Source organism: Mercenaria mercenaria, chromosome 11, assembly GCF_021730395.1.
Source record: "Mercenaria mercenaria strain notata chromosome 11, MADL_Memer_1, whole genome shotgun sequence".
NCBI lineage: Eukaryota > Metazoa > Mollusca > Bivalvia > Venerida > Veneridae > Mercenaria > Mercenaria mercenaria.
This window is the reverse complement of record NC_069371.1, coordinates 68,033,626-68,052,136: the sequence shown is the minus strand read 5'-3', so window position 1 is coordinate 68,052,136 and position 18,511 is coordinate 68,033,626. Positions and strand designations below refer to the sequence as shown.

General features: G+C 35.2%; 1 protein-coding gene across 3 annotated transcripts in view; it reads left to right on the top strand.

Moving 5' to 3' along the window:
- Positions 1 to 17,933, top strand: part of LOC123531076 (vitamin D3 hydroxylase-associated protein-like) — an 81,015-nt gene extending 63,082 nt beyond the window's left edge. For all 3 annotated transcript variants that reach the window (XM_053517650.1, XM_053517649.1, XM_053517651.1), the window contains exons 13-16: positions 4,218 to 4,261; positions 8,163 to 8,314; positions 10,123 to 10,262; positions 10,806 to 17,933. In XM_053517650.1, the coding sequence (XP_053373625.1) occupies positions 4,218 to 4,261; positions 8,163 to 8,314; positions 10,123 to 10,262; positions 10,806 to 10,931 (462 nt within the window). In that variant the 3' untranslated portion in view covers positions 10,932 to 17,933. The remainder of the gene's footprint in view (positions 1 to 4,217; positions 4,262 to 8,162; positions 8,315 to 10,122; positions 10,263 to 10,805) is intronic.
- The last annotated feature ends 578 nt before the right edge of the window (positions 17,934 to 18,511 follow it).

Below are 18,511 nucleotides of genomic sequence, written 5' to 3'. Positions count from 1 at the left end.
AAGAGCAATTCTTTATACATATTACACTTGCAGGAAAAGGTTGGAAGTTTGCTGCTGAGATCAATTCTTTATACATATTACACTTGCTGGAAAAGGTGGCAAGTTTCCTGCCGAGATCAATTCTTTTTACATATTACACTTGCAGGAAGTTTGCTGCTGAGATCAATTCTTTATACATATTACACTTGCAGGAAAGGATGGCAAGTTTCCTGCCAAGAGCAATTCTTTATACATATTACACTTGCAGGAAAAGGTGGCAAGTTTGCTGCTGAGATCACTTTTTAGCTCACCTGTCACAAAGTGACAAGGTGAGCTTTTGTGATCGCGCGGCGTCCGTCGTCCGTCCGTGCGTGCGTGCGTGCGTCCGTCCGTAAACTTTTGCTTGTGACCACTCTAGAGGTCACATTTTTCATGGGATCTTTATGAAAGTTGGTCAGAATGTTCACCTTGAAGATATCTAGGTCAAGTTCGAAACTGGGTCACGTGCCATCAAAAACTAGGTCAGTAGGTCTAAAAATAGAAAAACCTTGTGACCTCTCTAGAGGCTATATATTTCACAAGATCTTCATGAAAATTGATCAGAATGTTCACCTTGATGATATCTAGGTCAAGTTCGAAACTGGGTCACGTGGGGTCAAAAACTAGGTCAGTAGGTCTAAAAATAGAAAAACCTTGTGACCTCTCTAGAGGCCATATTTTTCATGAGATCTTCATGAATATTGGTCAGAATGTTCACCTTGATGATATCTAGGTCAAGTTCGAAACTGGGTCACGTGGGTCAAAAACTAGGTCATTAGGTCTAAAAATAGAAAAACCTTGTGACCTCTGTAGAGGCCATATTTCTCAATGGATCTTCATGAAAATTGGTCAGAATGTTCAGCTTGATGATATCTAGGTCAAGTTCGAAACTGGGTCACGTGGGGGTAAAAACTAGGTCAGTAGATCTAAAAATAGAAAAACCTTGTGACCTCTCTAGAGGCCATATTTTTCATGAGATCTTCATGAATGTTGGTCAGAATGTTCACCTTGATGATATCTAGATCAAGTTCGATACTGGGTCATGTGGGATCAAAAACTAGGTCAGTAGGTCTAAAAATAGAAAACCTTGTGACCTCTCTAGAGGCCATATTTCTCAATGGATCTTCATGAAAATTGGTCATAATGTTCACCTTGATGATATCTAGGTCAAGTTCGAAACTGGGTCACGTGCGGTCAAAAACTAGGTCAGTAGGTCTAAAAATAGAAAAACCTTGTGACCTCTCTAGAGGCCATATTTTTCAATGGATCTTCATGAAAATTGGTCAGAATGTTTACCTTGATGATATCTAGATCAGATTCGAAACTGGGTCACGTGGGGTTAAAAACTAGGTCAGTAGATCTAAAAATAGAAAAACCTTGTGACCTCTCTAGAGGCCATATTTTTTCATGAGATCTTCATGAATATTGGTCAGAACGTTCACCTTGATGATATCTAGGTCAAGTTCGAAACTGGGTCACGTGGGGTCAAAAACTAGGTCAGTAGGTCTAAAAATAGAAAAACCTTGTGACCTCTCTAGAGGCCATATTTCTCAATGGATCTTCATGAAAATTGGTGAGAATGTTCAGCTTGATGATATTTAGGTCAGGTTTGTAACTGGGTCATGTGCGGTTAAAAACTAGGGCAGTAGGTCGAAAAATAGAAAAACCTTGTGACCTCTCTAGAGGCCATATTTTTCACGAGATCTTCATGAAAATTGGTGAGAATGTTCACCTTGATGATATCTAGGTCAAATTTAAAGTGGGTCACGTGCCTTCAAAAACTAGGTGATTAGGTCAAATAATAGAAAAACCTTGTGACCTCTCTAGAGGCAATATTTTTCAATGGATCTTCATGAAAATTGGTCAGAATTTTTTATCTTGATGATATCTAGGTCACATGTGCTCAAAAACTAGGTCACTTTGTCAAATAATAGAAATAATGACGTCATACTCAGTTCAACACTGGGTCATGTGGGGATAGGTGAGCGATTCAGGACCATCATGGTCCTCTTGTTTATACATATTACACTTGCAGGAAAAGGTGGGAAGTTTGCTGCTGAGATCAATTTTTAGCTCACCTGTCACAAAGTGACAAGGTGAGCTTTTGTGATCGTGTGGTGTCCGTCGTGCGTCCGTTCGTCGGTAAACTTTTGCTTGTGACCACTCTAGAGGTCACATTTTTCATGGGATCTTTATGAAAGTTGGTCAGAATGTTCATCTTGATGATATCTAGGTCAAGTTCGAAACTGGGTCACATGCCTTCAAAAACTAGGTCAGCAGGTCTAAAAAATGAAAAACCTTGTGACCTCTCTAGAGGCCATATATTTCACAAAATCTTCATGAAAATTGGTCAGAATGTTCACCTTGATGATATCTAGGTCAAGTTCGAAACTGGGTCACGTGCCGTCAAAAACTAGGTCAGTAGGTCTAAAAATAGAAAAACCTTGTGACCTCTCTAGAGGCCATATATTTCACAAGATCTTCATGAAAATTGGTCAGAACGTTCTCCTTGATGATATCTAGGTCAAGTTCGAAAGTGGGTCACGTGCCTTCAAAAACTAGGTCAGTAGGTCAAATAATAAAAAACCTTTTGACCTCTCTAAAGGCCATATTTTTCATGGGATCTGTATGAAAGTTGGTCTGAATGTTCATCTTGATGATATCTAGGTCATGTTTGAAAGTAGGTCAGGTTCCATCAAAAAGTAGGTCAGTAGGTCAAATAATGAAAAAACGTTGTGACCTCTCTAGAGGCCATATTTTTTATGGGATCTGTATGAAAGTTGGTCTGAATGCTTATCTTGATGATATATAGGTCAAGTTTGAAACTGGGTCAACTGCAATCAAAAACTAGGCCAGTAGGTCTTAAAATAGAAAAACCTTGTGACCTCTCTAGAGGCCATACCCTTGAATGGATCTTCATGAAAATTGATCAGAATGTTCACCTTGATGATATCTAGGTCAATTTTGAAACTGGGTCACATGCCTTAAAAAACTAGGTCAGTAGGTCAAATAATAAAAAAAACCTTGTGACCTCTCTAGAGGCCATACTTTTCATGGGATCTGTATGAAAATTGGTCTGAATATTCATCTTGATGATATCTAGGTCAAGTTTGAAACTGGGTCAACTGCAGTCAAAAACTAGGTCAGTTGGTCTAAAATTATTAAAATATTTTGACCTCTCTAGAGGCCATATTTTTCAATGGATCTTCATGAATATTGATCTGAATGTTCACCTTGATGATATCTAGGTCAATTTCGAAACTGGGTCACGTGCGGTCAAAAACTAGGCCAGTAGGTATAAATAGAAAAACCTTGTGACCTCTCTAGAGGCCATATTTTTCATGAGATCTTCATGAAAATTACTGAGAATGTTCACCTTGATGATATCTAGGTCAAGTTCAAAACAGGGTCACGTACCTTCGAAAACTGGGTCAATAGGTCAAATAATAGAAAAACCTTGTGACCTCTCTAGAGACCATATTTTTCAATGGATCTTCATGAAAGTTGGTCAGAATTTTTATCTTGATAATATCTAGGTCAAGTTCAAAACTGGGTCACATGAGCTCAAAAACTAGGTCACTATGTCAAATAATAGAAAAAACTACATCATACTCAAAACTGGGTCATGTGGGAAGAGGTGAGCGATTCAGGACCATCATGGTCCTCTTGTTTATACATATTACACTTGCAGGAAAAGGTGGCAAGTTTGCTGCTGAGATCAATTCTTTATACATATTACACTTGCAGGAAAAGGTGGCAAGTTTGCTGCTGAGAGCAATTTTTTATTCATATTGTACATGCAAGAAAAGGTGGCAAGTTTGCTGCTGAGAGCAATTCTTTATACAAATTATACATGCAAGGAAAGGTGGCAAGTTTGCTGCTGAGAGCAATTCTTTATACAAATTGTACATGCAAGAAAAGTTGGGAAGTTTGCTGCTGAGAGCAATTCTTTATACAAATTGTACATGCAAGAAAAGGTGGCAGGTTTGCTGCTGAGATCAATTCTTTATGCAAATTGTACATGCAAGAAAAGGTGGGAAGTTTGCAGGTGAGATCAATTCTTTATATAAATAGTACTTGCAAGGAAAGGTGCGAGGTCATCAAGTGAGATGAACTCCTGATATATATATATATATATTGTACATTGTACTTGCAGAATAGCATGCCATGTCTCAATTCCTTATATATTGTACTTGCAGGATAGGATTCTAGGTCTTCAGATGAGATCAATGCAGGGAGTAAAGTAAGTTAAGCTCTATAATTATAAGAAATATTAAAGCAGAATGAATCTTTGTTAACTGATGACTGAATATTACAGAATTAGCAACCATTTCATATTTTTGACAGGTTTCTTGCATTTTTAGCTCACATGTCACAAAGTGACAATGTGAGCTTTTGTGATCACACAGCGTCCGTCGTCCGTGCGTGCGTACGTGCGTGCATAAACTTTTGCTTCTGACCACTCTAGAGGTGACATTTTTCATGGGATCTTTATGAAAGTTGGTCAGAATGTTTATCTTGATGATATCTAGGTCAAGTTTGAAACTGGGTCAACTGCGATCAAAAACTAGGTCAGTAGGTCTAAAAATAGAAAAACCTTGTGACCTCTCTAGAGGCCATACTTTTAAATGGATCTTCATGAAAGTTATTCAGAATGTTCACCTTGATGATATCTAGGTCAAGTTCGAAACTGGGTCACGTGCCTTCAAAAACTAGGTCAGTAGGTCAAATAATAAAAAAACCTTGTGACCTCTCTAGAGGCCATATTTTTCATGGGATCTGTATGAAAGTTGGTCAGAATGTTCATCTTGATAATATCTAGGTCAAGTTCGAAACTGGGTCAACTGTGGTCAAAAACTAGGTCAGTAGGTCTAAAAATAGAAAAACCTTGTGACCTCTCTAGAGGCCATACTTGTGAATGGATCTTCATGAAAATTGGTCAGAATGTTCACCTTGATGATATCTAGGTCAAGTTTGAAACTGGGTCACATGCCGTCTATAACTAGGTCAGTAGGTCAAATAACAAAAAAACTTTGTGACCTCTCTAGAGGCCATATTTTTCATGGGATCTGTATGAAAATTGGTCAGAATTTTTATCTTGATGATATCTAGGTCAAATTCGAAACTGGTTCAACTGCGGTCAAAAACTAGGTCAGTAGGTCTAAAAATAGAAAAACCTTGTGACCTCTCTAGAGGCCATACTTTTCAATGGATCTTCATGAAAGTAAGACAGAATGTTCACCTTGATGATATCTAGGTCTTGTTCGAAACTTGGTCACGTGTTTTTAATAACTAGGTCAGTAGGTCAAATAACAAAAAAGCCTTGTGACCTCTCTAGAGGCCATATTTTTCATGGGATCTATATGAAAATTGGTCTGAATGTTCATCTTGATGATATCTAGGTCAGTTTTGAAACTGGGTCAACTGCAGTCAAAAACTAGGTCAGTAGGTCTAAAAATAGAAAAACCTTGTGACCACTCTAGAGGCCATACTTTTGAATGGATCTTCATGAAAATTGGTCAGAATGTTCACCTTAATGATATCTAGGTCAGTTTCGAAACTGGGTCACGTGCCTTCAATAACTAGGTCAGTAGGTCAAATAATATAAAATCTTGTGACCTCTCTAGAGGCCATATTTTTCAGTGGATCTTCATGAAAATTGGTTAGAATTTTTATCTTGATGATATCTAGGTCAGTTTCAACACTGGGTCACATGAGCTCTAAAACTAGGTCACAATGTCAAATAATAGAAAAAATCATACTCGGTTTAAAACTGGGTCATGTGGGGACAGGTGAGCGATTCAGGACCATCATGGTCCTCTTGTTTAAATTATTATTATATATCTTAAAAGAGAAAATGGCATATTTAGACACTTTTTAGCTCGACTATTCGAAGAATAAGTAGAGCTATCCTACTCACCACGGAGTCGACGTCGGCGTCACACCCTGGTTAAGTTTTTCGTACCAGTCCACTTTTTGACAAAGTCTTTTGAGATAAAGCTTTGAAACTTTCAACACTTGTTTACCATCACCATGTCCAGTTGTAGGCAAGAGTACATAACTCTGTCAAGCATTTTGACTGAATTATGGCCCCTTTTGACTTAGAAATCTTGGTTAAGTTTTTCGTACCAGTCCACTTTTTAACCAGGTTTTCAACAGAGTTATTAGGTTGGGGTATGTCGTTGGTCGGGCGGGCGGCGGCGGCGGCGTCAAACTGGTGTTTCCGGTCAATCTTGGTTAATATTTCGTACCAGTTCATATTTTGACAAAGTCTTTTGAGATAAAGCTTTGAAACTTTCAACACTTGTTTACCATCATCATGGCCAGTTATAGGCAAGAGTACATAACTCCATCAGGGATTTTGGCTGAATTATGGCCCCTTTTGACTTAGAAATCTTGGTTAATATTTCGTACCAGTTCATATTTTGACAAAGTCTTTTCTGATAAAGCTTTGAATCTTTCAACACCTGTTAACCATCACCATGTCTTGTTATAGGCAAGAGTACATAACTCCATCAAGGATTTTGGTTGAATTACGGCCCCTTTTGACTTAGAAATCTTGGTTAAGTTTTTCGTACCAGTTTATATTTTTTGTAAAGTGTTTGACATATTGCTTAGAAACTTTTATCACTTTTTTAGTAGAATAGTTTTTATCTGTAGGAAAGAGAAAATAACTCTGTCATCTATTTTGGCTGAATTATAGTCCTTTTTGGACTTTGAAATTAGTTCTGTTTTCATACAAGTCCATGTTTTGTCAAAACTATTTGACATATGGCTTTTAAACTTTGAACACTTGTTTATCATTATGATTTCCATCTGTAGGCAAGAGTACATAACTATTTTGACTGAATTATGGCCTTTTTGGACTTTGAAATTGGCTCATATATTGCTATTTAGTGCAAGACTTATCGAAATCATAGTAATACAGGAACATTGTTTGTATTATCTATTTATTTCTTTTGTCTGAATATCCGTGGAAATATTTTGACCCCATTCTTCAATCAGTTCTTCGAATAGTCGAGCGCGCTGTCATCAGACAGCTCTTGTTATTGCTTGCTCTTCAAAAAAAAAGAGATAAATCAATACTGGAAAACACTACTGTACCTTCCAAATCCGTTACATTCCTTTTGCATGTTCAGATAAAAAACAAACATTGTGCAAAGAAGATTTGGCCAGTATAAAAGACAGGTCTAATTTAACCTATAATTTGAGAACCACTTTACCCAGAACATTGAAAGTTCATTGGATGATTGGATATGCTGAGTAGATGATCCTTGTTGCATTTCAGTCACTAAGCCGACCGTCAGTGTCTGATTTTTGCTTGTATCCCCGATTGACTTCTTGACTATTATTACTATGCTTGGGGGGAGACATGCGCTTTTCCACAAAAGCATCTTCTAGTTATGATATGATGAATGTTTTCTTATTCCAGATCTGGAGTTAAGTCTGTGATAAGAATAAATAATGTTACACCATGACATCTGCAGGGTTCTGCTGAATCTCGTGTAAAAATTACAAATGTCGCACAAACATTGGTCTAGAAGCGTCAGTTGTCACGTTATGAAAATTTTGGGAACAAACAGTAAAAAGTTGTTGTCCCCAAGAATTTGAAAATGTCCCCACATTTTTCATACAGGGGGGGACATGTGTTCCCACCATTTTTGATCGTCAGCAGAACCCTGCATCTGTTTTCTCAAACATGCAAAACTGCCTTGAATGCCTCTTTACATTTCAGAAGAAAAAAAATTGACCCTTGTTTGGTCATCCTGTAATTTATCACAACACCACTGTATGTCCCCTAAATAAAATGGAAGGTAATTTTTACCTTCATAATGGGTTAAAACTAAACACTAACACCAGTTACAAAGTGAGAAATTAAAGTTTTTGGCTGTATCGTATCAGTTATGGTGCTGGCTTTAACCCTTATCAAGCTGGACATGATTGATTCTGCCTTTGCAACCAGTGTAGATCATGATCTGCTGGCACATCCATGCAGTCTGATCAAGATCTGCACTGTTTGCTGTTTAGTCAGTATCTTTTGGTAAGCACCCCTTTCAACAAAGAATGGTCCTGTCCATAGACAAGTTCATTATAGAAATTGAGCAGGTAAGGGTTAAGTAGTAACATGTATACATTATTTTCAGGTGTGTGAGAGATTGGTGGGCACTAGCGGGACAGATTGAGACATACAGAAAGGAATTCCTCTCACAATGGAAATCTAAAAATCTTGATGCCATAGTATGCCCTACCATGCCATTTGTAGCTCCACCTACAGGGACTGTTAAATATTTAATAGGTAAACTATTCTGTGGATTGAATAGGACCTTTAACCCTTAGCTTGCTGGCGGCAAGAGAGTCTGCCTTTGCGACCAGTGCAGACCAAGATCAGCCTGCACATCCGTGCAGTCTGATCATGGTCTGCACTGTTCGCTATTCAGTCAGTAAATGTTTAGTAAACACCCCTTCAAATGATAAATGATACTGCCCAAATTGGAAGATGGACCAGTCCATTATAGAAATTTAGCATGGTAAGGGTTAAGCATATATACAGTATGTAGTAGCTAATATATTCCATGGTTTAAATAGGGCAACCAAATCTGAGTGCTTAAGATTGAAGATTTTGAATTAGTAGCACCTCAGTGATGTATGTACAGGTGTTAATAAGTGCCAAATTCTTTCATGTAGGAAAGTCCATTCCTCTGACAGAGGGTTGATTGCATTTTCAAGGTTTCTGTATATTGCACGTGGGGGTTTTCTCTATGCTTATGTGTTTTCTAAGAGGTGATACTGTAACATTGCATTATGTATTGAACTGTACGTCTGGTTGTGTTGTTTTCTAGAGGATGTGATGAACACAGCATTGTTTAATTGAACTATCCCTCAGGATGTGTTGTATTTTACATGTAAGTGGTGAAAACACATCTTATTTCGTATGAAACTATCACTTGGCTTTCGTTAATTTTTAGCTCGACTATTCGAAGAATAAGTAGAGCTATCCTACTCACCACAGCGTCGGCGTCGGCATCAGTGTCGGCGTCAGCGTCGGCGTCACACCTTGGGTTAAGTTTTTCGTACCAGTCCACATTTTGACAAAGTCTTTTGAAATAAAGCTTTGAAACTTTCAACACTTGTTTACCATCATCATGGCCAGTTATAGGCAAGAGCACATAACTCAGTCAAGGATTTTGGCTGAATTATGGCCCCTTTTGACTTAGAAATCATGGTTAAGTTTTTCGTACCAGTTCATATTTTGACAAAGTCTTTTGAGATAAAGCTTTGAAACTTTCAATACTTGTTTACCATCACCATGTCCAGTTATAGGCAAGAGTACATAACTCCATCAAGGATTTTGGCAGAATTATGGCCCTTTTTGACTTAGAAATCTGGGTTAATATTTCGTACCAGTTCATATTTTGACAAAGTCTTTTGAGATAAAGCTTTGAAACTTTCAACACCTGTTTACCATCACCATGTCCAGTTATAGGCAAGAGTACATAACTCCATCAAGGATTTTGGCTGAATTATGGCCCATTTTGACTTAGAAATTTTTGTTAAGTTTTTCGTACCAGTTTATATTTTTTGTAAAGTGTTTGACATACGGCTTTGAAACTTTTATCACTTGTTTAGTATAATAGTCTCTATCTGTAGGAAAGAGAACATAACTCTGTCATCTATTTTGGCTGAATTATGGTCCTTTTTGGATATTGAAATTGGTTCTGTTTTCATACAAGTCCATGTTTTGTCAAAACTATTTGACATATGGCTTTTAAACTTTGAACACTTGTTTATCATTATGATTTCCATCTGTAGGCAAGAGTACATAACTATTTTGACTGAATTATGGCCCTTTTTGGACTTTGAAATTGGCTCATATATTGCCATTTAGTGCAAGACTTATTGAAATCAAAGTAATACAGGAACATTGTTTGTCTAATCTATTTATTCCTTTTGTCTGAATATCCGTGGAAATATTTTGACCCCATTCTTCAATCAATTCTTCGAATAGTCGAGCGCGCTGTCATCAGACAGCTCTTGTTAAGTGGTGATGCCACATCATTGTAAGATGTATATGAACTATCCCTTGGGTTGTGCTATTTGTTTTAGGTGGTGTGACTTACACAACATTATATAATGTATTGAACTATCCTGCCGGTTGTGTTCCTGTTACCAAGGTAACCGCTGTTGATCAGAAGAATATGGAAAACTATCCAAACAAGACAGGAACAGAAAAATTCATCAGAAAGGTTTGCCAATTAAAATTGAGTTTGGGAAGAAAAGAGTCCTTCAGTATTGCAAATATTGAACCATTATAGGGCTTTGCCAGGATAAAAAACCTTATTTAATGTTGCTAGGCAACCGTGGGCAGGGTCACTAAACAACAGATTAAGACAAAAGTCATACTACAGTAGTAATGTTTCGAGGTAAGACTTCAAAACCAAGGTTTTCATACATTTAAAGCTACAGATCTTTTTGTTGGATAAGTTTTATAATTATACATTTGATGCTCTATATCTTGAACTGGCTTATCTCAAAATTCCTGTTATCTTGAAGACATTTTCAAGTCCCATCCCAAAAACACGTGCACAAAATATCATTTTTAAGTCGAATTTTATCTTATTAAATGGTTGGTAGCAATATTAACATATGTTACAATATTAATATATGTTTTAGCCTAGGTAATATAAATTACAAAGTTCCTGAAAGCGTTGTCTTTCCTTTTTTTTCAGAATTGCAAGCTAGGATTATGCTTGGTTGGCCAAATTCGATGAAGTGTTTTCTATTTTCAGTACTTCAGTTCAGACACAGGAGGTTTACCAGTAACGGTGCAGTGTGTAGCATTACCTTATCAGGAAGAGCTAGCGTTACGAGTCATGAAAGAACTTGAAACAGGTCTCGAGCAACAGAGGAAATGAAAATATGAAAATATTGTAGAATTTATTTAAAGAATTATTTTTGAACTTCCTTTTATTCCTATTTTTATTCATTATACATTATTAGATGTAATTAATACAGTACACAGATGTAATCAGTAAGAAACCAGTGAGATTGCTTTTAACTGTTATTTTTTTGTGACTTGATTTTATTTATAAAAAAAAAAATCCACAGAAAATCCAACAGAGTCAAAAGTAACCAGCATTCTACATGTAAAAACAACAGTTTTATTGAGAGATATATATATTTTTTTTTTTATCGAAAAACTTTGAAATCCACAAAATTTAAGAATCCATGAATTAACTGTTTTTGTCAAAACTAAGATATTTGATGCAAGTGAAATAAACATTGATAGATTGAAGTTGGATTTAGAGGCAATTAAATTACAACTGGTTTTCTGACATATCAGAGTTGATGGGATAAGCCTAATAGCCTCTGGGCGAGAGTAAAATTTCAGTTTGGAGGAGTTTTTGGTTCAGAGGGGTTTTGTTGTTGGAATGTGTATCTAGCATTACATATATCATGACATAATTAGCAAGCAAACTGACACAATTTTAATCCTTATCTTGTTTAGTTCTGTATGAAACAACTTCATTAAGTATTTGATGGACATATGCTACCAAGTAGAATACTGGTAAATTCTGGTAATCATAATTTAAGGCAAGTACGAAAGTTCAGATTTCCTTGAAGATTGCATTAAATTGTATTTTTCTGTTGACATGAGATTACCAAACTTTGTGACCACAAAAGTAGTGTAGTGTGGAGGGGTTTCCAGTATTCAGGGCTTCCAGTTTAGAGTGGTTTTACTTAAATTACCTGAAATGATGATGGTGATAAGTTACTGAAAACCCCATTTATGATATATTTGTCAGTGAATTATCATAATATTAGAGTGAAAAATATCTGGTCTTTTCACAATGAAAATTTTTGAATATATTTTCAGCGGTAAGAAACTATAAAATTGGTAAATACAATCAAAGCATGACATGAAAAGAAAAGTTGTTTGTTTTACATGTAAGATGGATAAAAATCTTTCAGTTATGAACACCATATCTTATATATTTTCAATTGTGGCTACTTCACTCGTGAAATTATTGCATCTAATGTTGACTTGTGAAAGATATTTCAATCTTGCACTGAAACAAACAAAATTTATAATTAATATCCTCTATGTGTTTGACTGTATCTTAATAGTAACACTAAATAGCTTGAGCATGACAATATTTAACTGCATTTAAAAAGCCAAAGTTTGTATAGTAGTTATTTGGTCTGTGGCAGGGATCCCAGTGTTAATGTAACAAGGTCATATATATTTACATGCTAAAAGGTTGGACACACATTACCTCATACTTAGATAAAAGATGTGCAATTTTATGAAAAGCATTTTTATACATCTTTCCATTTTCATCTTTTTCATCTTCAAGTTCGTCTTAACCCTTACCCTGCTAAATTTTTACAATGAACTTGTCCATCTTTCAAATTGGACAGTTCCATTAACTGATAAAAGGGGTGCTTACCAAAAAGATATTGACTAAATGACAAACATTGCAGATCTTGATGAGACTGCATGTATGTGCAGGCTGATCATGATCTACCTGGTCGCAAAGGCAGAATCAATTGTGTCCAGCATGATAAAGTTAACACGTTTTGTGAGTACAGTTTAGGGAAAAAAACATTTTTCAAGTCATCACAGTCAACACAAAGTGTAGTATGGTTATACCCATGTTAAGCAGCCAGCCAAGGTAGCAACACAAACTGGCTGCTAAATGCATGTTAGAATTGGAGCCGAAAGTCACTTTGGGCGGTAGCTGACTGGCAAATGGTTGCTTAATACAGTTGGCCGCTAAAACAGGTTCAACGACAGTTCTGTTAAGTGGGCCTTGTATCTTAAATGGAAGCATTCAGTTCTTGGTTGTCTGTCAGAATATATGATCTCATGAAGTCTGAAAAAAGGCAGGTAAAAATCTTGCAATTTTGTAAAGGTTGTGCAAACCATGATAGTCAGTATTTATGTCCTACCATTGTACATATTATATACACAATATAGAAGGCAGGGATTTGTATTCTGTACAACTTCTCATATGTGATGAGTGTAAATGCATTAAGTCCTGGGTAAACGTCTGTTTCATATATGATTGTAGACGGAGATTTTAGGTGTAATTTTTTTTCATCAATGTTTTATCTCTGTGCAAGTCATTATTTTAACTGGCGACCATACACTGCTTTTCATTGAATTGGGCTCTGTTTATCATTGAAGATTCTATGTACACCGCTTTATAAATAATCTGCGGGTTTCTCTAAATATTAGTACATGTAACAGTGGAAATGTTGAGCTCTGCTCAATCAAAGGCTAAAAGGCATGGACGGTTGCTTGCATTTCCATTTTACTAATTTTTTTAGGCCTCATGACTGGTAAATGACTCATAATTATTGATTTGAGGTCAGTATGTCAAGCGTCCAGGGCACAGTGACCAAATAATTTCTTTTCCTTGTGCAGTTACTGAATTCATCAAGGGGTTGGAGGCCTTTTGTGTTCTACAAGCTCTTGTTCACATGTGTTTACAATTTACACAGAACATGGGTTTTCATAGAAAAGTGGCAATTAATTTCGTGTTCTACGAGCTCTTGTTCACATGTATTTACAACTTACACAGAACATGTGTTCATAGAAAAGTGGCATTTAATGTCGTGTTCTACGAGCTCTTGTTCACATGTATTTACACTTTATACAGAACTTGACTTTTATTGTGTGTTCATAGAAAAGTGGCATTCAATTTATGGATTATTGCATTTGTATTATCACAAGTCAGTCAAAATGTGTTCAGAAGAAGTGATTGGCAGGAGTAGAACTGTTTTCAAAATACATCCATCTATTTTTTAGCTCAACTTTTCGTAGAATAGATAAAGCTAATGCACTCACCCATTTGGTTAAGTTTGCAGTGCACAGATTCCATAACTGTATTTTTGAGTTTTACAAAGTTATGCTGCTTTTTATACTTTTGTATTCAGTCATTTAACTTTCTTTAGTGACGAGGCTGTCATACTTGAATTAGAATTATGCTAATGGTGAATATTTACTGGAGGATTAATTTACGTGAGATGTAAGGCTGCGGGAATATAGCGAAAATTAAACCCTTGAGTAAATTTCTGCTTTTACTGTATTATATATTTCCACCAATATGTTGACAAAAAGATGTATTCTGACATTTCAGTATGTTATATACAGCAATTTGTTTAAACTTGTGTGAAATTTCTTAAATGTACAGTTGTAATATGAAACATTGCTAAAATATTGAGTAGGTCAAGATGTTGGTTCCAATCCTCTAGTGTACTTATTCAACCACAAGTTTATAGTTTTGTATTTATAATTAGAATAACTCCGTTGGGAATTCCATTGCTTGCATGGCCCACTTCCATCATTTTAGAACCAAAAACTCTTCTTTTTCCATTTTCTCATATTTCATGCTTTTAGAAAGTTTTTTTCTTTATCATCATTTTCATGCATATTTCATTTAAATTATTAATATTATGCATGAATTCCATATGATTGCATATATTTTATAGCTTTACCCTTTTATGTTGATTTGTTCATGAGTTTTAAACTTTTCTTTTTGTGATCATTTGATTTTTGCATTGTACATGTTTGTATGTGTTCTTATATTATTTTGAGGGAAACTATATCTCCTGCCAAGACAATCACTGTCAGTAAATATTTTACAGAACAAAATTGATACTGCCTAGATTTTAATATTTAAAAGGGACTCTAGTTCTAGTTGGAAACAACCACTGTTAGTTTGTGTTCATGTGAAAAGAAATAGGTGGCAGGTAATGAAGTATTTTTTAATATTAATCTTTAATAATAATAATATATATATATATATATATATATATAAAGATGTTTTTGCAGACATCCAAATGTATGTTTTCTAGTGCTTTTCAGTCTGTTTTTAAAGAAATTGTAGGTACTTGAGTTATGAAAGGTATACTATAGTGTGTATCATTACATGACACCTTATTAGCTCCACTATTCGGAGAATAGTGGGGCTATACAACTCAACCCGGCGTCGGCGTGACCCTTCTTGGTTAAAAGTTTTTCGGCAACCTTTGTTTTTCTGTCATATCTTTGTTACTATTGCTTATATCTTACTGTAACTTCACATAACATTGTCCAGTAAACAAACAATGTATGTATATGGGCTGAGCCCATTATACCCAAGGTCAAGGTCACCAAGCTGTTGTACATAGGTTATTTTAAAGGTTAAAGTTTTTCGGCAACCTTTGTTTTTCTGTCATATCTTCGTACTATTGCTTATATCTTACTGTAACTTCACATAAACATTGTTCAGTATACAAACAAAGTATGTATAGGGGCTGAGCCCATTATACCCAAGGTCAAGGTCACCAGGGTGTTATACTTAGTTTGTAAGGTTAAAGTTTTTCGGCAGCCTTTGTTGTTCTGTCATATCTTTGTTACTATTGCTTATATCTTACTGTAACTTCACATAAAGATTTTCCAGTATACAAACAAAGTATGTGTAGGGGCTGAGCCAATTATACCCAAAGTCAAGGTCACCAAGGTGTTATACTTGGGTTATTTTTAAGGTAAAAGTCTTTCGGCAACCTTTGTTTTTCTGTCATATCTGTGTTACTTTTGCTCATATCATACTGTAAGTTCACATAAACATTGTCCAGCATACAAACAAAGTATGTGTTGGGCTGCAAGGTCAAGGTCACCAAGGAGTTATACTTTGAATTATTTTCATGTTAAATTTTTTGAAAGCTTCGTTTCTAGACATATCTTTGGTACTTTAAAAGATAATGACTTGAAATTAAAAGTATTTGTTTATAATCATCTGCATGTGTGGCTACATACCCCATAACTCTAATTGTGTTTTTGACAGAATTATGCCCCTTTTGTATTTAAACTTTTTTGCAATCTTCGCTTTCTGGATACTACTTTAATGCAATATAAGATAAAGACTTGAAACTTAAAATCTATCTTTATCATCATCATCTGCATGTGTGGTAACAATCCCCATAACTCTGATTTGTATTTTTGACCGAATTATGCCCCTTTTATACTTAAATTTTTTACAAACTTCGTTTTCTGGACATAACTTTGGTACTATATAAGATAATGACTTGAAACTAAATATATTTTCACCATCATCATCTGCATGTTTGGTAACAATCCTAATTACTCAGATTTGTGTATTTGATAGAATTATGCCCCTTTGTGTATTTTTCCTTTAAAGAAGTCTTCCTTAGAGGTCTCTTATTCAGACATATAATTATTCATTTTACTGTCAAATCCCCGAATAGTGGAGCGCGCTGTCTTATGGACAGCTCTTGTATAAATTGCCACTCTATAGTTAATAATGCTGTAATTATGTCCAGTCTATACTGAACACGTTTAGTGGGCTAATGAGAGAAAAAATTGAAAATAAAACTGAAAAGTTATTTCTGATGTGATGCAATAAAACAGTTATTGAATGACTTGGCTGTCAATAGTGATAACTACTGGTATCAGACTGCAGTCCTTACCTTGGGCAATAAGTTTGACTGTTGACCAACAAGCTATTCATTAAGTGTATACTGTATAAATATAGCTACTATACATAGAACTGTTAGTGTATATTCAGTATTATAGTAACTGGACTATTATATGGACATGATATTTGCCCGTGGTCCTCCTTATCTTGGGCAATAAGTTTGAGTATTGACCAACAAGCTATTCATTAAGTGTATACTGTATAAATATAGCTACTATACATAGAACTGTAAGTGTATATTCAGTATCATAACTGGATTATATGAACATATTTTCTCAAATCATATTAATTCTTCTCTTATTTTAAAGGTATACAAGACCCAAATTTCATATCTGAAACTACATTTACTTTATGTAAACATAAAATTATCATGCTATGTGTATTGAAAGCACTATGCATTAGGTTTATGATAGTATACACTTAATACATGCATAGCTAAACACAGTATAAATGATTGTGTACAACCACTCAAATATCTGGAAATTTTTTAAACATCAGCTGTGTCTGTATGACATTTCATTATGTATTTAGCACTGTATACACAGTACAAGAGGATTTTCAATACTGTATAGTGGGATATATTCACTGCCAAACATTCGCGTTTTTTTTAAGAGTTTTGAAATCACATGTCGACCACGAAATATAAACCTTGGTTGTGAACCACAGAAAGGAACTCTTACTAGACAAGCAAATAATAAGAAACAGCGAATAAGTCTGTTGATGTCATCTGAATAGAGACGCATATAGCGTATAATGATATAATAATAATGATTCAAGACTTGTGCGAAATTTAGTTCTGTAATGCATTAAAATTATTTAAAATCTCACCAAAGTTTTATTGATATTCATTCAGGCATTGAAAAAAATGTTAAATAGCTTCTTATGACGTACTCTACAAATCCCCATGTTTATACTTAATTGAGCAATTAGAATGAAAACCAAAAGAAATACAAATATCTCACTGTAGTGACTGTATTTATCTAATTTTAATTATTTACCAATGTGTGTTCAAATGTCTGCATTTGATAAGATAATGAAAATACCAAGATATATTGACTTGTACTAGTATACATATTCATTTTATTTCAATAAAATCAACAGTTCATCATCTGAGAATTTTTTGTGTTTGTCAGGGGAAGTAACAATGTAAGAATGAGTAAAGTTTGTAGAGTGGTCTCCCTTGGTGAAATGTATATATTCGCCGTATCAAAAACTCACGGTGTTTAGATTTCACGCTGTCAATGTTGATCGCGAATATAGCGAAAATCAAACCTCCTCGAATATAACCCACTATACAGTAATTAAAAGATAAATACTTCTGTGAAAGATGTTTCTATAGAAATTTATATTTTTTGCATTTGTGTATGAATGAATGTGTGAATAATCCTTGAAAAATACAAGTGAAAAATAAAGTATGCTGTAAAAAAAAAAGATTTTTCTTCTTGTTTAATAACAGCAAAAGATTGTAAGGTTTTAGCTCACCTGAGCACAAAGTGCACAAGGTGAGCTATATTGATCGATCATCGTCCGGCGTCATGCGGTGAGCCGCGTCTTTCAACATTTGCCTTAAAACTCTAGAGGCCACAGTTGTGACCCAATCTTTATGAAACTTAGTAAGAATGTTTTTCTTGATGGTAAAGTTTGAAACTGGGTAATGTGGGGCAAAAACTACATGTAGGTTAGTAGGCCAGATCAAAGGAATAATCTTGTTAACACTCTAGAGCCATAGTTTAAGTTTGAAGCTCATGAGAATTGGTTAGAATATTTGTCTTGATGACCTCTAGGTCAAGTTAAAATCTGGGTCATGTGGAGTCAAAAACTAGGTCACCCAGTCAAATCAAAGAAAAAGTTTGTTATCAATCAAAAGAGTCCACATTTATGACCCTATCTTCATGAAATTTGGTCAGAATGTTTATCTTGATGATCTTTAGGCCAGGTTCGAAACTTGGTCACTAGGCTAGATCAAAAGAAAATGTTGTTAACACTAGAGGCCACAGTTTAAGTTTGAA